This window comes from Ursus americanus, chromosome 14 (assembly GCF_024610735.1).
Source record: "Ursus americanus isolate L20-20 chromosome 14, mUrsAme1.1.p, whole genome shotgun sequence".
Lineage (NCBI taxonomy): Eukaryota > Metazoa > Chordata > Mammalia > Carnivora > Ursidae > Ursus > Ursus americanus.
Window position 1 is genome coordinate 38,912,191 of NC_142140.1, and position 25,400 is coordinate 38,937,590.

At 41.8% G+C, this 25,400-nt stretch overlaps 1 protein-coding gene and 1 pseudogene across 5 annotated transcripts in view; both read left to right on the forward strand.

Moving 5' to 3' along the window:
* IP6K1 (inositol hexakisphosphate kinase 1) overlaps positions 1-25,400 on the forward strand; it is a 62,280-nt gene that overhangs the window by 19,960 nt on the left and 16,920 nt on the right. For 2 of the 4 annotated variants that reach the window (XM_087867046.1, XM_087867045.1), the window contains one exon: positions 20,315-20,537. In XM_087867046.1, coding sequence (XP_087723172.1) covers positions 20,396-20,537 — 142 coding nt within the window. In that variant the 5' untranslated portion in view covers positions 20,315-20,395. Of the gene's footprint in view, positions 1-20,314; positions 20,665-25,400 lie in introns of those variants that run through there. The other 2 variants (XM_045807156.2, XM_087867047.1) reach the window with 2 other exon arrangements.
* On the forward strand, positions 20,539-24,950 carry LOC148108945 (aminoacyl tRNA synthase complex-interacting multifunctional protein 2 pseudogene; annotated as a pseudogene). The gene is made up of 2 exons (XR_015726679.1): positions 20,539-20,664; positions 22,577-24,950. The product of XR_015726679.1 is annotated as an aminoacyl tRNA synthase complex-interacting multifunctional protein 2 pseudogene (transcript).

The window sequence follows — 25,400 nt, forward strand, 5'->3', positions numbered from 1 at the left end:
TTGTTTGTTTTTGTTTTTGTTTGTTTTTTTAATTTCTGCAGAAATTACCATTGGTATTTTGTTAGGGATTACATTCAGCCTGTAGATCTCTTTGGGTAGTATTGTCATCTTGACCATAGTAAGTGTTTCAATTTATCAACATGTGGTGTTTTTCTATTTTACTTAGATGTTTATTTTCTTTAGAAGTGTTCTGTAGTTTTTAGAATACAAGTCTTTCAGCTCCTTAGTTAAGTACATTCTTCAGCATTTTCTTCTCTCTCTTTTTTTAAAGATTTTATTTATTTGAGAGAAAGAGAGTGAGCAAGGAGCGAGCACAAGCAGGGGGAGGGGCAAAGGGAGAGGAAGAAGCAGACTCTCTGCTGAGCAGGGAGCCTGCAGCGCGGCTGGACTTGGGCTTGATCTGATCATGACCTGAGCTGAAGGCAGACGCTTAACCGACTGAGCCACCCAGGTGCCCCTATTCTTTTTGATACTATTGTAAATGGATTGTTTTCTTAATTTCCTTTTCAGATTGTTCATTGCTAGCATATAGAAATGCAACTGATTTTTGTGTGGCAATTTTGTATCCTGCAAATTTCCTGAATGTATTTATTAGCTCTAACAGTGTTTTTATGTGTGTTTGGGTAATTTTAGGGTTTTCTGCATATAAGATCATGTCTTCTGCAAACAGTTAACTTCTTTCTAATTTGAATGCCTTTTATTTATTTATTTATTTATTTATTTTTCCTAATTGCTCTGGCAAGAACTTCCCTTGTAATTTCTTTGACCTATTGGTTGTTAAGGGTATGTTGTTCAATTTCCACAGATTTGTGAATTTTCAGTTTTCTTTTTATTGCCTTCCAGGATATAGAATTCTTAGTTGACAGCATTTTCTTTCAGGACTTTATAAATATGTCATCCCACTGCCTTCTGGAGGTTTCTGGAGAGAAACCAGCTGTTAATCCTAGTGAAGATTTGTGGTACAGTATGAGTTGCTTCTCTGTTGCTGCTTTAAATATCTCTTTGTCTTTGGGGTTCAGCAGTTTAATAGTGTGTTTTTGTTTTATAATATACCTTGGTTAATCCTAAAAGAAGGGTTCATCAGGCTTCTTGCACATGTTTATTCATGGCTTTTCTCAGGTTTGGAAAGTTTTTGGCCAGTATTTCTTCAGATACCTTTTCTGCCCTTTTTTTCATCTTTTCTCTTTCTCTAATGCATATATTGTTATATTTGGTGGTGTCCCACAGGTCCTTCAGACTCTTTACTTTTGGGGCGTGTGGGTGGCTCAGTTGGTTAGGCATTTGGTTTGGCTCAGGTTGTGATCCCAGGGTCCTGGGATCAGGTCCTGGGTTGGGCTCCCTGCTCAGCAGGGAGTCTACTTCTTCCTTTCCCTCTGCTCCTCCCCCTGCTCATGCTCTCTCTCTCTCTCTTTCAAACAGGTAAATTAAAAAAAAAAGAAAAGACTCTTTTACTTTTCCTTATTTATTTTTTATTTTTTTGCCCCCCAGACTGAATAATTTCAGTTGTCTTACCTTCAGGTTCACTGATACTTGCTGTGTTTGCTCAGATCTGCTGTTGAATCCCATTAGTGAGTTTTTCACGTCAGTTACCGTACTTTTCTGTTTTGAGATACTGCAGAATTTATGTTTTGTCCTTTTTATAATTTCTGTCTCTTTACTGGTATTTTTGTTTTGTTCATACATCATTTTCCTGAATCTCCCCCTTTTATTTTAAAGATTTCATTTATTTATTCATGAGAGACAGAGAGGCAGAGGGAGAAGCGGGCTCCCCACCATGGTTTCCTTTGTCCATTGAATGTATTTAACCTCTTTGATTAATAATAATTCCAGTGTCTTTGCTTCCTCAGGAATTTTTTTTTTATCATTTTCTTTTTCTTGGGAATGGTCATTAATTTTCTATTTCTCTGTTTTGTAATTTTTTATTAAAATTCAACATTTGAGTATTATGTTGTAATTTTACAAACTTGATTCTCCTACTCCTCCGTGATTGCTAGTTTTTGCTCATTGAAAGCTAGAGACTTAGATTTGTGGCTGTTTCAAACTAATATTGGAAATGTGTATCTATTTCTGTTCCCGTGATCTCTGCAGTTAGACAGTGACCTGATAAAGATTTTCTTAAATGACTAGCTCCCGAAAGGGGAAAAAAGTAAACACAAGTACTGTTCTTTTACATGCCCCTAGAAGCTGCTTCAGCCTGTGAGTGTTGAAAGCAGTGGTCACTGGCCTCTGCCTGCTCCTCAGCGATCAAAAGCAGCTGTCATCAGTCAGAATACATATTTGGAGAACAAGGTCTTTATTGCCCATCCTAGCCTCCAGCAAGTCTCACCAGAAATGAGGGCAGCCCGCCCACTGCTAGTTGCCCTAGGGTTGGAGGTTGGGTAGTTGCACGAAAGGCTGAAGTTTACCAAAATCCACCAGCCTCTTCTTCGAGCTTTGCCTTGGAAGCTTCATGTTTTCCAGCTGTACTCCAGAGGTCCAAAAGTTACTTCAGACAGTTTCTCCAAGTTCAGTAGTTGTTTGGTGGAGGGGTAGATTCTTCGAGCTTCCTACCCTGCCATTTTCCATGAAGTTACCCCAGTGAATTTTTAAGTTTTTGTTTTTGTTTTAGAGAAGGGCGGGGCAGAAGGAGAGGGAGAGAGAGAATCCCAAGCAGGCTCCACACCCAGCACAGAGCCTGAGGTGGGGCTCGATCTCACAATCCTGAGATCATGACCTGAGCCGGATTCAAGAGTCAGGCTTAACCGACTGAGCCACCCAGATACCCCTAATTTTTGTTTTCTAATTGTTGCTGCTAGCATATAAAAATATAATTGAATTTTGTATATTGGCTTTTTGTATCCTGTAACTTTGCTAAATTCACATATTGGTTTTAGGAGTTGTTTCGTAGATCCCTAAGTATTTTCTTTGTAAACAATCATGTTATCTATGGATTGAGAGAGTCTTACTTCTTCCTTTCTGGTCTTTATGCTTTTTATTTCTTTTTTTCTTATTGTACTGGCTCATAAATGTTGAGTAGAAATAGTAAGAATGGACTTCTTTGTCTTATTTTGATTATATGGAAATGTTCAAAATTTCACATTGATTATGATGTCAGCTATAGGTTTTTCAGGTTTTCCATAAACACCCTTTGTCAGGTGAGGAAGTTTCCTTTTAGTTTGTGTTTTTAATCATGAATGGGTGTTGAATTTTGTTGAGCTTTTTTCTGTGTATATTTAGGTATGATCTATGGTTTTACTCCTTATATTTCTGTTAATAAGATGAATTACATTGATTCTTCAGATATTTGATCAACCTTGCATTCCTCACTTTGTCATGATGGATTACTCTTTCTATATATCATTGGATTTGTTTTGCTAAAAATTTTTAAAGGATTTTTGTGTCTGCTCACGAAGGATATTGGTTTATAATCTTTTTTCTTTTGTATGTGTGTATGTTTTTGGTAAGGTTCTTTTTTAGGTTTTGTCATCAGGGATAACTGACCTCTTAAAACAAGTTGGAACATGTTTTTTTGCTCCCTCTCTCCTGAAAGAATTTGTGCAAGATTGGTGCTGTTTCTTCCTTGAACGTTTGGTAGAATTCACTAGTGAAAATATATGTGTCTGGAGCTTTCCTTGTGGAAAGATTTTTGATAATTTCAATTTTCTGGCTAGATACAAGACCATTCAGATTTTGTATTTTAGCTTGCGTAAGTTCTGGTAAGTTGTATTTTTCAAGGAATTTGTCCATTTTGTCTGACTTGTTGAATTTATTGGCATACACTTGCTCATAATATTACCTTATTATTCTTTTAATCCCAATCAGGTCTGTAATGGTATTACTTTTTTCATCCCTGATAGTAGTAATTAGTATGTTCGCTTTTTAGTGATCAGTTTCTCCAGAGGATTTATGAAATTTATTGATTTTTTTTAAAGACCTACTTTTGCTATTCTTAACCCCCCCCCCCATTTTATTGAGTTTGCTTGTATCTGTTTTTTCTTTTCTTCTGCTTACTTTGGTCTTTTTCTTTTCTTTTTTTTTTTTTTTTTAAGATTTTATTTATTTGACAAAGAGAGACAGAACGAGAGAGGGAACACAAGCAGGGGGAGTAGGAGAGGAGCCTCATGTGGGGCTACATCCCAGGACCCTGGGATCATGACCTGAGCCGAAGGCAAACACTTAATGACTGAGCCACTCAGACGCCCCCAGCTTTGGTCTTTTTCTAGCTGCTGCTGCTGCTTCTTTTTTTAAAGATTTTATTTATTTATTTGTCAGAGAGAGAGAGAAACGAGGAGAGGGCACACAAGCAGGGAGAGCAGCAGGCAGAAGGAGAAGCGGGTTCCCTGCTGAGCAAGGAGCTGATGTGGGACTGGATCCTTGGGATCATGACCTGAGCTAAAGGCAGATGCTTAACTGACTGAGCCATCCACGTGTTGTCCTGGTCTTTTTCTAGCTTCTTAAGGAGAACCTTAAGTCATTAATTTTATATTTCTAATACCTTAAAAGCTTAAAAATTTTAGCATTGGTTTAGCTGCAAGAATATAGTATATTTCATTTTCTCATATAGCACCTCACCCTAAAAAGTGTGTAGGACAAATCCAGTTAAGAAATGGGCAGAAGGGGGGGTGCCTGGGTGGTGCAGTCGTTAAGCCTCTGCCTTCGGCTCAGGGCGTGATCCCGGCGTTCTGGGATCGAGCCCCACATCAGGCTCCTCCGCTGGGAGCCTGCTTCTTCCTCTCCCACTCCCCCTGCTTGTGTTCCCTCTCTCACTGGCTGTCTCTCTCTCTGTCAAATAAATAAATAAAATCTTAAAAAAAAAAAAAGGGCAGAAGACATGAATAGACATTTTTCCAAAGAAAACATCCAGATGACTAACAGATGCATGAGAAGATGCTCAACGTCAGTCGTCATCAGGGAAACGCAAATCAAAACCACAGTGAGACACCACCTCACACCTGTCAGAATGGCTAAAGTGAACAACACAAGAAACAACAGGTGTTGGCGAGGATGCAGAGAAAGGGGAACCCTCTTGCACTATAGGTGGGAATGCAAACTGGAGCAGCCACTCTGGAAAACAGTATGGAGGTTCCTCAAAAAGTTAAAAATAGAACTACCCTATGACCCAGCAATTGCACTACTAGGTATTTACCCAAAGGGTACAGAAATGCAGATTCAAAGGGGTACATGCACCCCAATGGTATCTATCTACAATGGAATATTACTCAGCCATCAAAAAGAATGAAATCTTGCCATTTGCACTGACGTGGATGGAACTATAGTGTATTATGGTAAGTGAAATCAGTCAGAGAAAGATAAATACCATGTGATATCACTTGTATGTGAAATTTAAGAAACAAAATAGGCGAATGTACAAGATAGAAAAAAGAGAGAGAGGGGGAAGCAAACCATAAGAGATTCTTTAACAATAGAGAACAAACTGAGGGTTGATGGAAGGAAGTGGATAGGGGACGGGCTAAATAGGTGATGGGTATTAAGGAGGGCACTTGTTATGATGAGCACTGGGTGCATCATTATATGTAAGTAATGAATCAGTAAATTCTATTTCTGAAACATATATATATATATATATATATATATATATGTATTTTTTTTTTTTTATGATTTTACTTATTTATTTGACAGAGAGACAGCCAGCGAGAGAGGGAACACAAGCAGGGGGAGTGGGAGAGGAAGAACCAGGCTCCCAGTAGAACAGGGAGCCCAATGCGGGGCTCGATCCCAGGACCCTGGGATCACTCCCTGAGCCGAAGGCAGACACTTAACGACTGAGCCACCAAGGCGCCCCTCCTGAAACCAATATTACACAATATGTTAACTAACTAGAATTTAAGTAAAAATTCAAAAAGAAAAAAAGTACCTAGGATAGTTTCAAATCTAAGTTCTTGACAGAGAAAATAGTTGAATTGGTGTATTGAAGGATTAACAACTTGTTAATCGTGAGATTGATTCTTGCTTCCAGGTTGAGTTCCACTCTTTTTCTTTTTTACATGGTCCTGACTCCCAGAATCCTGAGAGTTCTACATGTTCAGGCTCCGTTCCTTATGTCACTTGAAGGGCAGGAAAGGAAGCTGAGAGAGCAGAGAGATTTGGGACCCACTCTTACGGAATGATGTTTCTTTGGAGACATCTCTACACTTGTCTAAGTTGGGAAATTTTTTTTTTTTTTTAAGATTTTATTTATTTATTTGACAGGGAGACAGCCAGGGAGAGAGGGAACACAGGCAGGGAGAGTGGGAGAGGAAGAAGCAGGCTCCCAGCAGAGGAGCCTGATGTGGGGCTCGATCCCAGGACTCTGGGATCAGGCCCTGAGCCGAAGGCAGGCGCTTACGACTGAGCCACCGAGGCGCCCCTAAGTTGGGAAATTGTTGATGGGTTTGTGTGGATGAAAGTTGGTCCCTATCTGTTTGGAACTGTGTGTTGTATGTGAGGTTGTAAGAAGTACTTTCTAACGTTTAAAGGTGATTAAAAGTAATAATTCTATTTTTTTAAACTTTTTTTTGTTTTTGTTTTTTAGAGAGAGCTTGTGTGTGCATGAGGCAGAGGGAGAGTCTTTTTATTTGGGGTGGGGCCAGAGGGAGAGAATGTTAAGCAGGCTCCATGTCCAGTGTGGAGCCCCACACGGGGCTCCATCTCGCAACCCTGAGATCATGACCTAAGCTGTAATCAAGTTGGGCGCCCAACCTACCGAACCACCCAGGTGCCCCCCAAAGTAGTATTTCTAGTGTTTTCGCTGAAGGGTAGAAGACAGATGGAATGTAATCTGCTTGAAGCTTTCAAACTCTGTTGCATTTTGTGAGGCATTCAACAGGTCATTTACGTCTTTTTATAGGATTTCTCCACACTTGGCACGTTGCTCATCTGCTTTTGGGTACCTGCTAATAAAGTCTTTATCTACCCGATAGATGTTCAGATATGTCATTGTTCACCCCCAGTGGTGTGTAGTTTTAAATGGAGGGAGTGTCTGTCGGTTTGTGCCCTTACATCTTGTATTGTTTTCTGAATAAGGAATGATGCTGTTTGGCCTTGAGGGGGAGATGTCTCACAGGAGGCAGGAACATAGGATACCAAGAACCTGGTCCTTGGAGGAGACATCCTGAGTTGGTCTCAGCCCTTGTGTGGGACATACGTAGCAGCAGATTATCCCAAAAGAGCAAAACTCAGTGGAGCTTTATTTTGGGGTGGACGCTGCATCATTACCCCAGCCGCAGCTGAATACAGTCCAGCGTCCACGTCTGAGTAGTCTGGTCTTTGACTATATTCTCAGATAATCTATAGAGTAGTGTAGCATCAAAATGTTTTAAGTGTGCGATTTCACCACCAAAGAAGAGGCCTTCGGGGTGTAGCCATATCTTGATTTTTAGGTGTATGCTGCCTCTTGCTACATCTTTTAACATAGTTCAGAATTCAGTGATTTAAAACCCCTTTGGAGTTCTAATAGTTTTGTGGTATCATTGAGACACTACAGGAAAGACGGAGATATTTCATGGTTGCATAAGTCCTTACTCTGGAGGTTTTTCTTGTTGGAAGCTGGTAATCATTTTTAATGGCGGTGGGTTCTAAGTGAGGCCCCCGGTCATCTGCAAAGCTCAGTGCTGTGATTGGCGCTTTGGGTTCACCTCTCCTAGGTGTAGGAGGCTTTATTTCCACATTTTACCTCTTCAGTAGCAGGACACATGTGACTGTCCCTAGTACAAGGTAGCAGATTCGAACCTGGAGCGACCTCCAGTTATAAACCGGATTATAGCTACTTGAAATTCTGGTGAGTGACAAGAAATATTGTTCTTTTGTTTCCGTTCTGCAACAGAGCAGATTTTATTCCAAAGATGTTGTGGTGAGGGAAAACCCCAAGTGGAGGTGTCTACATCCGTTTCCCAGTCACCTCAGTTCACCTCTGCCTCAGTCCTGTCAGCTTGCCCCCACTGTGCTCAGCTTCCGTTTCAGCGGAGCTACAATAGGATGGAGGTGTGGGGAAAAGGAACGCGAGTTATTGGTCACATCTAAAACTGAGGTTGTGAGAACAGGCCTGGTACTGTCCTTCCGCGTCTTTTTTTCAGTTGTGCAGAAGCTTCTCCAGCTTTGGGTCTTCACTGAGCTCAGTAGCATGAGGTAAGTCCAGGAAGCTCCTCATGCCGTATTTTAGCAGTTTAGACAGTCCCATTTTAAGTGTTCTGTGTTTTTTTTTTTTTTTTTTTTTTTAAGAATACTTTATCCTATCTTTCTACATGTGTACTTTCTAGGCTTGACCATGTTTAGATTCACTTGTAAATGTGTGAGGTGGAAACTTACCTGGCTCACCTGAAGAATTTAGTCACAGCAGAGGTATTCCTTTAACTTCTTGTTAAAGAATAATCCCATACAAATTGTGAGTAGGCAGTGTTTCAGGCGAGAAGGATGGGGCACCTTTCTTCTTTTGGTGTTTTCTCATTTTGATCTCCCCTGTACCACTTTGGACCTGTGTTCTTAAAGTTCTGTCCTCGGTCCACCGCCCCCCTCCCCCCACTCTTTAGCACAGTTGAGACACTTTCAAAAGAATCTTCACTAAAAATATACATCTATATATCTGAGGAAGTTTTGGGTTTCTAATCTTTAGAAATCTGGTAAAAACAGGAAAGGGGATCACTAGATTCTGTCTTCTCTTTTTGTCCTAGATTAATTCTGTTCTGGCTGTTTCTTGATGGGCTGGCACATTTCAGGACTCCTGCCAAGTTTCCTTTTCTCCTTGCTCCCTGTTTGCTGTCAGCCTGGTGTCCTCAGGACTGTGCCACTGTGTCCCTTGCTCCTGGGATAGGACCCAAAAGTCTAAACAATCCCTCATCTCTTCTCTAAGGACAAACAACAAAATAGATACCTTTAAAGCCTTTTTTCCTTTCTTACTTCAAATCTCCCAGATTGCTCTAGGGCTCTGCACACATTTCTGGTTTCTAGATGATATGCCAGTCCCTGCTTAGATTGGTAGGGCAGGGTCAGATTGGCAGCCCTGCGTGTCTTGAGAACAGTCCTTGTATTATTTCCTTTCTCCTCAAACAGACGTTTGTGAGCATGTGCTTGAAACAGTCCCCAGGGTGGAGGGAAGAGGACTGTTGTCTCTCCCTCACGAATACCTAATCTGTATCAGCACGTATAGACTCAACGTAAAAGCAAGAACAGACTTGAATTTAAGGAATCAGTAGGTTCCCTTGGTTCTGTGCTTTAGAGAACAAACGTGCTTTTGTGTTAGTTTTCTGCTTCAGTTTTCTCGTCCGTGAATTTGAGGGTATTTTGGTATCTTTTCCTGTCACAGTCCGTATCAATTTATTAATTCTGAAATTGGTTAGAAATAAGTTTTCGTAAAGTCCAGGGCTATGTAACCCAAGCTTTGTGTGGTGTTCTTTTCTGTCGGAGTGACTTAGCCCATTGTGTTCTTTTCAATTAAGAATGATTCTGCTATTTTGTCCCTTGGATTGTATCAGAGTAAAAAGTAAACCAGAGGTACAGTATTGCCAGAATTTTACTTAGCATTCTTGACTTAACAGGTTTAAATTAAAAAAAACTAAATAAACTTCATATGATTTTTTTTAAGGGCATGATACTTTGTTATTATGCTTTTAGTGCTTAAGTGGAATCTGTTTTAGTTTTTGGGTTTTTTTTTTTTTTTAATTTTAATTTTTTTAAGTAAGCTCCACACCCAGTGTGGGGCTTGAACTGATGACCCTGAGACCAAGAGTTGCACGCTCTACTTACTGAGTCAACCAGGTGCCCTGCATTTCAGAAGAGGTAATAGAAATACTGGATTTATAAACCAGTTTTGAGGAAATATGCAAATATATCTGTGCAGTGTAAAGGCATCAAGTATGCTTCTCTTTACAGAAAGATTCATATCAAACCCAAGTGCTTAACCTGAGGCTATAAAAATATGTCATCCATAGAATTTGAAAGTCTAACCAGGCTTCTTAGAGTGCATGTCTGCTGATCTGCATTTCAGATGTCTGTGCCGGCCCAACTACAGAACTTGGTGACCAGGTATTGCTCTTACTGTGGAGACAGTGACTTACTACTTCTTAAAATAGTCCTGACCTTGTTCGCCACAATATCTGATTGCCATTTCTCTTTCTTTGCCAGGGCTTTTATTCATTGCCACTTTCTAGGCTTGCAGTGTTGCTGAATTATAACAGTAAAGCTTTTATTATTTATCTCACATAATTTTAAAGGTTTATAGGTAATTTAGAGTTTTGGTTGCTGTTGTGAACGGGATGTATTTAAACAGTTTTCATTTTCTAATTGTTTTTTTGTTGGTATAGGGGAATACTATTGATTTTTTCCCTTATAATTAAGCTCTAACTTACAGTGAAGTTTGCAAATCCAAGGACACAGCTCAGTGGTTATTGATAGTATTCACCTGTGTCACCTCCACCTTTGTGCCCCTTCTCAGTTAGGGTTTTCCCAGAGTAACCACTGTTGTGGTCTCCGTTATCATTTTGAATTTTATGGGAGTAGAATCACACACGCGTAGTCTCCTTAGTGTTTAGATTTTTTCTTGCTATATCACTCCTGTGAGCTTCATTTGTATTGTGTGTGGCAGTAGTTGGTTCTTTTTCATTTCTGTGTGGTAGTCCGTTGTATGAATATACCACAGCTTATCTGTTTAAATTTTTTTTTTTTTAAGATTTTATTTATTTATTTGACAGAGATAGAGACAGCCAGCGAGAGAGGGAACACAAGCAGGGGGAGTGGGAGAGGAGGAAGCAGGCTCATAGTGGAGGAGCCTGATGTGGGGCTCGATCCCATAACGCCGGGATCACGCCCTGAGCCAAAGGCAGGCGTTTAACCGCTGTGCCACCCAGGCGCCCCTGTTTAAATTTTTTAAAAATATTTATTTGAGAGAGAGAGAGGGAGCAAGAGAGGGAGCAAGAGAGAGAGCGAGCGTGCGAGCACGAACCGGGGGAGGGGCAGAGGGAGAAGGAGAAGTAGGTTCGCTACTGAGCAGGAAGCAGCGATGTGGGGCTCAATCCCAGGCCCCTGGGGTCATGACCTGACCTGAAGGCAGACGCTAAACCGACTGAGCCACCCAGGTGCTCCAGTTGTTTCCTTTTTTAAAGCAGAGGCCTTAGTGAGATGAAATGACTGTCAGATTTTATTACAGTTTGTAAATTAATAAATGGGTGATACTTAATTCTGTAAAAAAATTAAAATGGAGGGGTGCCTGGATGGATCAGTCAGACATCTGCCTTCAGCGCAGGTCATGGTCCCAGGGTCCTGGGATAGAGCCTGGCATCGGGCTCCCTGCTCTGCGGGGAGTCTGCTTCTTCCTCTGCCCTTCCTCCCACTTGTGTGCAGACGTTCTCTCTCTCTCTCACTCATTCTCAATAAATAAAATCTTTAAAAGAAATAAAAAAGGAAAACAGTTACAGTAATATACACATTTCAGCAGTATCAGAAAATTGATTTTACTTGAGTAGAGATGTAATTCATTTTGGAGTTCAGTTACATGTTCAAGGATTTAGCGTCTGTGACCAGAAAGTCAACCTAACTATTGTAATTAATATCTTTGCAGTGTACATTTATTTCCATTTGTTGCTCTATGCTGGTGGAAAAGTTCAATCTCAGCAAATTCTTTTTGAGAATATCCTCCTTCCCATTTTATGCAGTAAAATGTGGAACCAAAGCGTCTTAGCAAATGAAGGACAAACAAAGAGAGACTCCTGTCGCTGGTGGTGTACAGACTTCCAGGCAGAGCAGTGGAGCCCCTTGACCTCTGGGGGAGCAGTCCATTCGTAAACTGACAAAATTTTAACCATTTTAATACAAACGTCCAGTGATCCAAAATAACTGATTCAAACTGCATTATTTCTCTGAACATCAGTCACCAAAGTATATGGAGAGAATTGCAGTAACTTTAGCCCCTCTTAGTCCGGCATCCACATTGTGAAGAACATCTACTGCTCCTTTTCTGCAAGTATTACACCCCTGCTCTGCTCCTAAGGCTGCTGACAGTGTTGAAAAACATGTAGCTATCTCTGACAACCCCACAAATCAAGCCCGTGTCCTTTGGTTAGGGTCCAGTTTTTAAATTTTTTTTTTAGTTAAAAAATTTTTTTTTAAAGATTTTGTTTATTTCCTAGAGAGAGAGCACATGCGAGAGAGAGCGCGAGTGAGAGAGCAAGCGAGCAGGGGGACCAGCAGGCAGAGGGAGAAGCAGACTCCCTGCTGAGCAAGGAGCCTGATGCGAGACTTGATCCTAGGACCCTGGGATCATGACCTGAGCTCAAGGCAGCTGCTTAACCTACTGAGCCACCCAGGCGCCCCAGTTTTTTTTATAAGACAAAAAAGAACCCAGTATTTAGGGCATAGGTGTTATCTATTGGGTTATATAATTTCAGTCACAGTGATGTTGCCAAAACTCAGAACTTAATCTTGTCCTAAGTTTCTGTTTTGGCAAACCAAAGCCTAGCTTGGTGCTATACTTTCCGTTTCTCCCCTTTTTACCTGATTCAGGCCCTAATGCAAACAACCCAATAAAAACAGACATGGTAATTAACATGGTAGTCTTTAGGGCATAAATATTAGATCATCTTGATTCGGTTCCATTTTTTGAGAAGGTTTTCAGTCAAAAGGAGCTTTCCTGGGGCGCCTGGTTGGCTCAGTCAGTGGAGCGTGTGACTTGATCTCAGGGTTGTGAGTTCTAGCCCCACATTAGGTATAGAGATTACTTAAAAAGAAAATCTTAAGAAAGAAAGGAGCTTTACTACTAAATACTGAAACGTATCAGGCTTCTGCGATGGGAATTTTCTTTTCTTTTTTTTTTTTTTTTAAAGGTTTTATTTATTTATTCGACAGAGATAGAGACAGCCAGCGAGAGAGGGAACACAAGCAGAGGGAGTGGGAGAGGAAGAAACAGGCTCATAGCAGAGGAGCCTGATGTGGGGCTCGATCCCATAACGCCAGGATCACGCCCTGAGCCGAAGGCAGAGGCTTAACCGCTGTGCCACCCAGGCGCCCCGGAATTTTCTTATTTTTAAACATTTTTAAAGTAAAACAATTTTCTTTTTTCTATCTTTTTTTTTTTTTTAAGATTTTATTTATTTGTCAGAGAGAGAGAGAGAGACAGCACAAGCAGAGGGAGAAGCAGGCAGAGGGAGCAGTGGGCTCCCTGCTGAGCGAGGACCCTGATGCGGAGCTTGATCCCCAGGACAGACTCTTAACCGATGGAGCCACCCAGGGGTCCCAACAATTTTCACTCCAGTACACATAGTGCTACAAACTGTGCCATAGAAAAAAGTGCAAGCTACTTTTCACAAAAACAAGATTTCCTTATCAAATACCCTACCAAGACATCACCGAAATGGTGAACTCTCACCAGAAAAAGAGCAGGTACTCTGGAAGCAGAGCTTTAAACACTGATCATGATTTCTGCTATAGACTGAATGTTTGTGCCCCCCCCCCCGCCGGATTCATATGTTGAAACCTAATCCCCAGTGTGATGATATTTGGAGGTGTTGAGGGGTTTCTTTGGGGGGGGGGTGTGCGTTAGAAACTTTATTTTCCATCAACATTCCTTTGGTATGTTCTGAGAATAATGATGATTGCTCAGGTCCTTAGTCATGACTGGGAGAAGGTACTTCCTACCTTACTGGTTTGCATCATACTTGGTTACTTGGTCTTATCGCGCAGGAAGATCACAGGATGACTGTTGTCATGCCCAGAATGTTAGTGCTGGTGACCATGTTGCACGGCCTGATCAAAATATTGTGACCATGATCCTCTGGGTGGTATTGGCAACTGAATAGCTTTGAGGGCTGATGAGGTTGAAGGTGCTGAAGGCAGTGGTGTTGTGGAAAAAGCTGCAGAAGCCTTTGACAGTGACAGCCAGGAGTAGGAGTGTCTAGCATACTACCTGACAGGGCAATGCAGTCAAGTCATGGCCTACGGAGGGACCGAGTTTATAATGGGATGTTCTAGAGGCTTCGAACTGCAGTTAATTCTGGAGTGTGGTGGAGGATAAACCTAGGCATCACTTTCCTTCAGATGCCTCCCAGGTGACTGATGCACCACTGGGGAAGAGGAGGCTCGATGTTGTGAGTGGAGTGTCAGGTGTGTTAGTGCTCAGCGGAGGCTGCTGGTGATGAGACTGCTATCCAGGTGCTCACAGGTAGGCTCATTTGGGATCCTCATTTTTGCCTAAGGGTTTGAAAATACAGCCTTTGTTAATGACCTCTTCCACAGAAACTTGGGAAACTTTGAACAACTTGGTTCTCGATTGTTTTTTTGCTGTTTGTTCTTCCTTGTTCGGCTTAGCAATGGTTCCAAGAAATGGCTCCAGCCTTTTCCTTTTTCTTTCTAGTCTCTTGGCATGAATTTAGACTGTTAGGTTTCTTTTGTTCCTGTTGTCCTTGTAGTATTTACATGCTTTAGAAGTTCCACAGGAAGGGAAGATTCTGTCTGCTCCTGTAGCTCTCATCTGAAACAAGGCTAACTGCATGGTGAGCTCTCACTGCCTCCTGAGAAGAGTGGACAAGTCTTTTATTTATTTATTTATTTATTTATTTATTTATTTATTTATTTATTTATTTATTTATTTATTTATTTATTTATTTATTTATTTATTTATGTTTAAACTAGGCTCCACACCAATGCAGGGCTTGAACTCACGACCCTAAGATCAAGAGTTGCTTGCTCTACCGACTGAGCCAGCCAGGTGCCCCATGAGTGGACAGATCTTACGTAGAAATTGCAAAATGAGAAATTGCAGTTGTGCTCAGGGGATCAAAGAATATTTTTGGTACTAAGGGAGAATTTCTTTCTCTGAGCTGTGTTAATTGCAAAGCAAAGTGATTTTTTACAAGAAAGAAAAGACTGCAAATCGTAATGTAGTTCAGTGCATAGATTGTGAGGTCTTTATAAATGTGCAGATTATTAAATCCAAGCTTTTTCTCCTTCTAAGTGAGCTCTTGTGACATTTGCAGGGGGTGATGTCTAGTTCTTTTTTTAAACAGAAGTATTTTTTATTAGTTTCAATCTAAAAATCATTCTATTCCCTATTGGGTATTTACCCAAAGGATATGAAAACACTAATTCAAAGGGGTATATGCACCCCTATGTTTATTTCAGCATTATTTACAATAGCCAAATTATGGAAGCAGCCTGAGTGTTTATCGATAGATGAATGAATAACGAGGGTGTATATATATATACAATGGAATGTTATTCAGCCCTCAACATGAATGAAACCTTGCCATTTGCAACAACATGGATGGATCTAGAGAGTATAAAATGCTAAGTGAAATAAGCTAGTCAGGGGGCGCCTGGGTAGCGCAGTCGTTAAGCGTCTGCCTTCGGCTCAGGGCGTGATCCTGGCGTTCCGGGATTGGGTCCCACATCGGGCTCCTCCGCTGGGAATCTGCTTCTTCCTCTCTCACTCCCCTGCTGTGTTCCCTCTCTCGCTGGCTGTCTCTCTGTCGCATAAATAAATAAAAATCTTTAAAAAAAAAAATAAGCTAGTCAGAGGAGGACAAATACTGTATGATTTCATTCGTATATGGAATTTAAGAAATAAATGAGTAACAAAAAGAGACCAACCAAAAAACAGAGAACAGATGGTTACTAGAGGGGAGGTGGGTAGGGGATAGGTGAAATAGGTGATGGGGATTAAGATTACATTTATCACAGTGAACACTGAGTACTGTATAGAATTCTTGAATCGCTGTATTGTACATGGGAAACTAATAAACACTGTATGTTAACTATACTGGAATTAAAATTTTTAAAAATTAGGGCCTGGGTGGCTGAGTCAGTTAAGTGGCTGCCTTAGGCTCAGGTCATGATCCCAGAGTCCTGGTATCGAGTCCCGCTTCAGGCTCCTCACTACATGGGGAGTCTGCTTCTCCCTCTGCCTGCAGCTCCCCTGACTTGTGTTTGCTCTCGGTCTCTCTCTGACAAAAAAATAAATAAAATCTTTAAAAAAATTTTTTTAGATTATCCTGTTCCTATTGTCATAGCCTCCACTTTTTTCCTACATTATATACTTGAACAATATGAATTTCAGATAGCAGGTGCATAGGAAGCACCACTGTATTGTAAACCAGAACCTCAGTTTATTGCCACATAGGGAAAAGCATACCATTTATAAAGTTTCCCCTAGGGAAACCTTTGGAGTTGTTTATAGAGCAAAAAAGCCAAAACATATACTGGTGGGTTGTTTTGTTGTTGTTGTTTTAGCCGTTGGCAATGAAACCCTCATGATTTTAATTATCTGACTTTTTTGGATACTTTATAGCTTTTAAAGAATTTGCAAGTTTTTCTTCAGGCTAGTGGTTCCTTAATTTAAATCTGGAAAAGATTAGGAGCTGTTGACGTTCTGAATGGCATAAACTACTTGAAATCGGGTCAGTGTATTTGCGGAGGACAGTCGGGAAAATCTTTTGAGAATTAGTTACACTCTGGAAAATAGGATTTATCAACTCCATTGTGTTTAGATGCGTTTGTGAAAAATAATCATCAGTGAGGTCCTGAAGTGGCAAGAGTATAAATTTCGTTTATGGCCTGTCTGTTGTTGAATCACAGTAGAATAAGTTCTAAGCTAATTATTTGGATATTTGGGCAGGTTCATTATGACTTATGAGAGAATGAATTTTCTGTTAGGTTCCTTTTTAGTATTTTGGTACCAGCCTTGATGGACCAGGTATAATTCAGATTGTCTGCCTTTGGGGACACTCTGAACATTATAAAGCTACATTTTTCCTTTCGGAGCTTGGGGAGAGTGTGTCCTTTATCATCAATGAAGGGCTTGTTCTTCAGTTGTTGGAAGTTTTCCTTGTTATCAGAAAACACCTCTTTATGTGCAAAGTGTATTAACTAGAGATCTGGGGATTTTTATGCTTTTCTGTCCCTTCATCTAGGATGGTTTTGACTACAAGTGGTAGAAAACCCTAATGAGACTGGCTGAAAGCGTAAAGGGAAATTTATTTTTGTTACATAACGAGATTTCCAGTACTTCAGTGACAACATCGGGGACCCTGATTTCTATCCTTCTGTTCTGCGTGCTCAGCATGTTGACCTTGTCTTTAGGCGAGTATCTTTGAGGGTCTCCACGTGGCTACAGTAGTCTCAGATACACATCCACACAGAATACTATCCTGAGGAAGAGAAAAGACACCTCTCTTACGTTCTTTAAGGGCAAGGTAACTTTTCCCCGCGGATCGCGGCCAGCTTCCCCTCTTGTCTCATACTTAGATGGTCACATGCCCTTTCCTAAATCAGCTTTCTCACGGGGGTGGAAGTACTGTTGCAGATGCTCCCTGAGCTGGAATGGAGTTTCACATTCCCTTTGAGGTTGGACTCTCTGGGACTCTGGTAGCAGGAAAACAGTGGAGAAAGACATCATCTACAGTCTTCTCAGTCCATGGTTTTCGCAGTGGGCCTTGGTGGACACCAGACTTCAGGAGCAACCTCTGGTTGTTTATAAAAGAGAGCTGTCGCTGTTGCCAGGACTTCAAGGCCGAGCAGTAGGCAGGGCAAGCCCAAGCCCTTTGCCTGCATAGGCATATCCCACAGGGTTAGTGGTGGGCATGTCTTCAAATTATAGGTGTGGAAATTTGAGATTTTATTTATTTATTTGAGAGAGAGCATGTGTACACACATGCGTGTACAGTGTGGGGGCGGAGGGGGAGGGAGAGGGACAAGCAGACTCCACGCTGAGTGCAGAGCCCCACACGGGCTTGAGCTTATGACCCTGACCTGAGATCGTGACCTGAGCCGAAATCAAGAGTTTGACACTCAACTGACTGAGCCACCCAGGCGCCCTGTAGGTGAGGAAATTTGAAGTTAGTTACTTACCCAGAGCTCCACACTTTGTAAGTCAGGGCTTCACAGGGAATGACAGAGTTCTGGGCACTTGCACTTTTTTAGGTTCCAGGTTTATTTAAAAAGAAACGCCAAAAGAAAGCTTATAGAAATATGGTATGTTTTACATGTTTACTTTTTTTAAGAAAGATTTATTTACTTTATTATTGATTTATTTATATATATTTTAAAGATTTTATTTATTTATTTGACAGAGACAGAGAGGGAACACAAGCAGGGGGAGTGGGAGAGGGAGAAGCAGGCTCCCAGCGGAGCAGGGAGCCCGTTAGCGGGGCTCGATCCCAGGACCCTGGAATCACGCCCTGAGCCAAAGGCAGACGCTTAACGACTGAGCCACCCAGGCGCCCCAAGATTTATTTACTTTAGAGAGAGTGAGAGAGAGAGGGATAGAGAAGCTCAGGCAGACTCTGCCCTGAGCGTGGAGCCTGTTTCGGGGCTCAGTTTCACGACCCTGAGATCACGACCTGAGCCAAAACCAAGAGTTGGGTGCTCAACTGACTGCGCCACCCAGGCGCCCCTTACGTGTTTACTTCTAAGAGAATATTTCAAACACAAAAACAGCCCCATGACTTTATGTGTATAGCATGTAGGAACAAAATATCAAAGTCTAGATCTGACTGGAGATTGGACTTGAGCCTTTCTGTCCTTTGGAGGCTGCCGAGATCCCCATGCATCTCTCAGAGTCCAACACCTCGGAGGCACTTGGCACTCTCGATCCCTCTCCTTCCCCAGACACCCACTGACCCAGGCCAGAAAATATAGCACCGTTCGGGTACTCCATCCCCCATCAGAGGCAGTCCCTGCCTGCGGCGGGGCCAGGGCAAAAGCCGATTGGCAGTGCTGGGTAGAGTCCACTGCCATGGTGGATACCTCCAGGAGCCCTGAGAAGAGGCCCTTCACAGCTGCTTTCCCACTTCCCACTGCCACTATGTGACTCCTTCTGTTTTCATATTGTTGTGCTTTTACTCCCTGCAGCCCTCTTCCTGGAATTATTTCACTCATTCTAACAAGCCTATTTTTGAACTCTTCCTGTGTGCCAGGAACTGCCTTGGACCCTAGATGGAAATACAAGGGATGGTTTGGTGGTGGTGACAAGTAAATAGGGGACAGTACAGTGATACATTGCTAAGATAGTTGGCACAAGGTACCTTAGGAGCCATAGAGGGGTGCGCACCAGCTCATGTTGGGAGACTGGAGTCTGGGAAAGCTCCGTGGGGCAGAGAGTTGCCGCCTCCCGAAGGAGGACCAGAGAGTGGACGGGTCGGCAGAAATGTGCATTGTGTGCATTGAAGCGGTGCTGATCGGTTAGGGGAATGGAAAATCATTTATTTTTGTTGATAGCCGTGAAATAGAGCTTCCTGGACAGCTTCGAAGTAAGAAAGTTTTGCAGTTTTGCAGCAGTGTTCTTCAGTAGCCTATTCTGCCCGTAGATGATGAGGCTGGGAAGAAAAATAACGTTCTGTCTCTTGCAGGTGAAGCCATATTGCTGCTCTTTAACAATTACTTTTCTTTTTTAGTCTTGATCTTTCAAATGTAGGCTTGCCTGCTACATTCCTAATTTGAAAATATATTTAGTATTAGGGAAGTTGCCCATTACTTTAACTTTCTTGAGAGAAAATTGACATTACAAGGTAGGTATTTAAGTACAAAGGACCTTTCCTTGTCCTCCTGGTTGGTGTAGAGTTATACAGAAACGTAAGCTCTGTGGCACCGACTGATGGCCATAGATGTAAAGTAGAAGAAATCAGAAGTCTGAATTTCCTTGGGAAAAGCAAACCCTTTTTGTGATGCTACAACTCAGCAGGGCTTCCCCTGCCTGCTCCTTGGCCTTCAGCAGAAAAGTGGAAAATCTAGTGTGACCAGATTTCTCAAAAACCCTTCCTTGAGTCAGCGAGAGACCCTTACCATTACTGGATATAGTGAGAAGTCTGAACATGACGAATTTGTGTTGCCTTCTGTTTTTTTCCCTGAATGCTTTATCTTCAAATATGAAGTAAACAGGGATAGTTGCCTTTCTGATGACTATTAACATATGGTAGCTCTAAAATCAAATCCTTTAGGGAGCGTGGAAGGTTATATGATAGCTAGGAAAGGAAGAAAATGTGGGCTCTGTGCCTAAAACAGAAATGGATGGGGGAGACCAAAGTTGTATCGTTCAGAAAAACTTGCCGCCTGCCTCTCATGCAGCAGGCAGCGTTGTACGTGCTGGGGGAGCTCATAGCAGGCAACAAAACAGAGTCCCATTCTTTTTTTTTTTTTTTTTAATTTTTATTTATTATTATTTTTTAAAGTAATTTCTACACCCAACGTGGGGCTCGAACTCATGACCCCGAGATCAAGAGTCGCATGTTCTACCGATGGAGCCAGCCAGACTCCCTCAGAATCCCATTCTTACTCATGGAGCAGATATTCCGTGAACTCCAGGGAAGTTGTAGCTTGCCAGGTGTTTTGATTGCCTCTTTTCCTCTCTCCTTTCTTTTAGGAAAGAAGAGTAAGCTGAACAGACCGTGACCATTGCTTTCAGCTCACCAGGACCTTCTGCCTAGCTCTCCTTTCGTGGCCCATGTGCTGCATCCTCTGCCCTCAGTGTGCAGCTGGCCCCCAACGCAATGTGTGTTTGTCAAACCATGGAAGTGGGGCAGTATGGCAAGAACGCAAGTCGGGCCGGAGACCGGGGAGTCCTCCTGGAGCCCTTCATCCACCAGGTGGGCGGACACAGCAGCATGATGCGCTACGACGACCACACTGTATGCAAGCCCCTCATCTCCCGGGAGCAACGCTTCTACGAGTCCCTCCCTCCCGAAATGAAGGAGTTCACCCCCGAGTACAAAGGTCAGTCACTGGCCAGTTCAGAGAGAGCAGCAGCCTTGGGCTTTCACAGGCCCTCAGCTCAGTTTTCCTTGTTTTGTTGGCCATGTGATGTGATTGTAGGTCTCTGTTGTCTCAAAGCAGCTAAATCACTTTGTTAAGCAAAATTTGAGGCCGAAAGCACCAGCGGGGTCTTTAGATCTTGAAAATCTGAATTCACTGATAGGTAAACCCGAGAAGAATTCACAGCATTAAGTCCTACTTGTGAAGAGCATGTTGTTAGCAAGGTGGTTTCTCTTGTTTGCTGGGGTGGTCTAGGAGAGGGGAAGTACTTCTCTTGTCCCAGAGGAGGAAGAATTGGATGCTTTCCAGGCTAAGGCGGTGAGACTGCTGGCAAGGAGGCTATGTGGAGCCTATGTCTATATGGGCTGGAGGGATGAATTGATGGTAAGGAATTTACAGAAGGACTGGGGGTACCTGGAAGTCCTAACTTTTAAAGGAAAAGTAATGTTTGAAAATGTAAAATGACTTAATAGACTAGAACCCCATGAATATAGACCAGAATTAAGTCACTATTTTTTAATTTTCTTTAAAGATTTTATTTTTATTTATGAGAAAGAGAGTGCGGGGGGCAGGGGAGGAGCAGAGGAAGAGGGACAAGCAGACTCCATGCTGAGCGTGGAGCCCCAAATGGGGCTCAATCTCAGGACCCTGAGAACATGACTTGAGCTGAAACCAAGAGTCAGACGCTTAACCAGCTGAGCCACCCAGGCGCCCTAAGTTACTTTATTTTAAACTCTGATTTTTGTCACTGTGTTTATAGATTTTCATGATAGCCCACCATGTGTAAGTTAAATTTGGGGGGTTTCTGCTTTTGAATTTCCCAAAACTGTTACAGATTTAGTCATGTTTACATCATCCTTTGCTCAAGGGATCCTCAATTTTGAAAAACCAGTCCATATCAGTATTTTTTGTTTCCTTAACTTTTTTGTGTGTGTGGCAAAATACACATAAAGTTTACCATCTTTAAATGATAATTTAATGGCATTAAGTACATTCACAGTGTTGTATATGATTATCATTATCTGTTTCCAGAACTTTCTCATCACCTCAAAGAAAAAGTCTATACCCATTAAATAATAACTCCCCCTTTCTCCCTGACCTGAACCCCAGGTACCCTCTAACCTGTTTTGTCTCTACAAATGGGCCTATCGCAGACATTTCATATAAATGGAATCGTATCATTCTTGTCCTTTTGTGTCTGGCTTATTTCACTTAGCATAATGTTTCCAAGATTCACCCCGGCTATAGCCTGTATCAGACCTTCATTTCTTTTTATGGCTGACTACTATTCCATTGTGAATAGATACCGCATTTTGTTTATCCATTCATCTGTGATGGATACTTGGGTTGGTCCCACTTTGGGCTGTTGTGAATAATGCTGCTGTGAATATTAGCTTATAAGCATCTGTTTGAGTCCCTCTTTTCAATTCTTTTTTTTTTTTTTTAAGATTTTATTTTTTTATTTTGAGAGACAGATTTTTTTTTTTTTTTTTTTAAGATCCTGTTTTCAGTTCTTTTGGATGCATAGCTAGGAGTGGAATTGCTGGATCATATGGTAATCCTGTTTAACTTTTTGAGGAACCACCAAACTGTTTTCTGTAGTGGCTGCACCATTTGACATTCTTACTGGCAATGTTCCTATTCTCCACAGCCTTGCCAACACGTACTGTCCTTTTTTTAAAAGAAATTATTATAGCCATCCTAGTGGGTATGAATGAATGAAATCTGATTGTGGTTTTGATTTGCATTTTCTTAATGACTAATGATATTGATATGCCTTTGGCCATTTGTATATCTATCTGGAGAAATGTATATTCATGTCCATTGTGTAATTTTGAATTCAATGGTTTATTTGCTGTTGTTTTCAAAACAGAACCAGAAGAATATTGAATTTGAAGGAATAAATATTCTAAGCCTGCAAAAGGAGAGAGAAGCCAGAATCAAACACATTGCTGTCTCTAAGTGGCTAAGAACAACAGTTACAAATGCTTTATAAATGCAGCTTCAGCCGCCTACTCTTCCACACTCAACACATTCATGGCCAAATCTTCTGCTATAAATATGCCAAAACCAGATAGAGAACTATAAGCCCTGTTAGCTCATGGAGTCGTTCTGATGCTAAGGGGAAAAAAATCTATTAAAAGGAAGATGAGCCTTGGCTCCAGAGAAATATTTTCTAAATCACAACCACCAGAACTGGGACAGGTTTGAATCTCAAGGTGCCTCCCAGGGAAGGATTATCGTAGCAGTGGTTCAGTTTTTCCATGCAACTTTCTCTCAGACTGGGGAACAGAAGTCTTTAAAAGCCATAGCAGCGGCGCCTGAGTGGCTCAGTCGTTAAGCGTCTGCCTTCGGCTCAGGGCGTGATCCTGGCGTTCTGGGATCAAGCCCCGCGTCAGGCTCCTCCGCTGGGAGCCTGCTTCTTCCTCTCCCACTCCCCCTGCTTGTGTTCCCTCTCTCGCTGCCTGTCTCTCTCTCTGTCAAATAAGTAAATAAAATCTTTAAAAAAAAAAAAAAGCCATAGCAAATCATTAGTATCTACTTTATTTTCTTTCCTCAGGCTGCCTTTTCACTAGGAAAAATAAGTATACTTTCTCAAATACACAGTTAAACCAAAAATTGATCCTTTCTTACTAAGTCAAATGAAGCCCAACTTATTCAAAGAAAATGGAAGCTATTATTGGTCCAGTTCATATATATGAAAACCCAGTAGCACAGGGCTTTTGTTTTTTATTTTGAAATAAATTTAAAATTATAGAAAATTTGCAAAAAAAAAATTACAGTTCCCTTATACCCAGCTTCCTCTATTGCTCCTGTGATGCCAGTGTACCAGGTAAAGCTGTACATAAAGTGATGCATCTTTCCTTGCCTGGTTGTGGGCCTTCTGCAGGAAGTCTGACCCATCTCTTCAAGCTCTTGAGTCCCACCAAGATATTTAAACATATCTGTATGAATGGAAAGCTGCAGTTAATGGTCGCTCCAAAATGATCGAGATACCAGATGTGGACTTGGCTGTAACCAGCATAATCCAAGCCGATGAGCCTACTGCTTTATCAGCCAATGCCCTGGACTTAAATTCAGTGCTTGAAAGGGATTATAGGGCATTGAAAGACAAGGGCACTGAAAGATCATGATGAGCGCAGACCCCACCGCCCCTCCCTCTTGTGCTGTCGCAGCTGCGGTGTTACCACTACAGGGTCCTGTCCGCTGGTCTCATGCATTCAGCAGTCAACAGTGTGCCAGAAAGCCAGCTTAAGTGCTTTGGCGACTCGACTAAAAAAACAGCCCCGTCATGAATATCAGCTGGGTTTTAGTCTAATGTGGAAGAAGGTGCCGAGGATTCAAGTGAAGTTCAGTGTCCAAACGATGTCTTCCATCAAAGGAGAAAGGAACATTGCACATTTTTTCTTCTCTCTGTTGGGCCAAAAGCAGAATGCTGTAAATTTAACCATTGTAGATACCGGGGTAGATAAGAGCTGTTTTTCAGCTTAAAGAGGGAAGCAGTAGGGGTGCCTGGGTAGAGCTCAGTTGGTTAAGCATCTGCCTTCGACTCAGGTCATGATCTCAGGTCCTGGGATCAAGCCCCCATGGGGGGGGGGGTCCTTGCTCAGCAGGGAGTCTGCTTCTCCCTCTCCCTCTGACCCTCCTCCCCGCTTGTGCTCTCTCTCTTTCTCTCTCTCAAATAAATAAAATCTTGAAAAAAATTTCTTCGAAAACCTAACTGTAGTACAGTTTATAATAACCAAAACCAGGAAATGAAACCAGAAATAATAATATTAACTAATCTGTATACTTTATTCAAATTTTGGCAGTTTTCACACTTATGTTCTTCTTCTGGTTTAGGTTTTCACTTCACATTGCATTTATTCCTCCTTAGTCTCCTCCAGCCTGAGATAGTTTCTCAATCTTTGTCTTTCATGACCTTGACACTTTTGAAGAATACTAGCAGTGATTTTGTAGAATGTCCCTAAATTTGAATTTGCCTTATATTTTCTCATGATTAGACTGAGGTTATGTATCTTGGGCAACAGAAATGATCTTGTGTCCTCTCAGCTCTTCATGTCAGAAGATACGTGCGTTGTTACTGGTGATTTAGTTTCAATCACTTGGTTAAGGTGGTGTCCGCCAGGCTTCTCCACTGTAAAGTTATTATCTTTTCTATTGTAATTAATGAATGTCCTATGGGGAGATACTTTGAGACTTTCTCAATACCCTGTCTCTTCCTCCCTCCCTCCCTCCCTCCCTCCCTCCCTTCCTTCCATTTATTTATTTATTTTTTAGAGAAGGCGGGAAGGGCAGGGGAGGGGCAGAGGGAGAGAGAAAGAGACGCTCCAGCTGAGCGTGGAGCACAACATGGGGTTCTGTCTCACCACCCTGAGATCACGACCTGAGCCCAAATCAAGAGTCAGACACTTAACCAACTGAGCCACCCAGGCGCCCCTAAATATCCTGTTTCTTATAGTACTTTAGCCCACTAATTTTAGCATTGATCAGTGGTTCTTGCCTGTGACAGTTATTACTGTGCTGTGTGCCTAATAGTGACTTCCGTTTCCATCATTCCTTCTCTATCTATTAATTAAAAGGAATTCCATGAGGAAGAATTGTCCTTTCTCACCCATTTACGTATCAGTATGGGCTTAGGAATATTTTACTTCTCATATTCCAGATGTGGCCACTAGGACTCCTTTACATTGGCT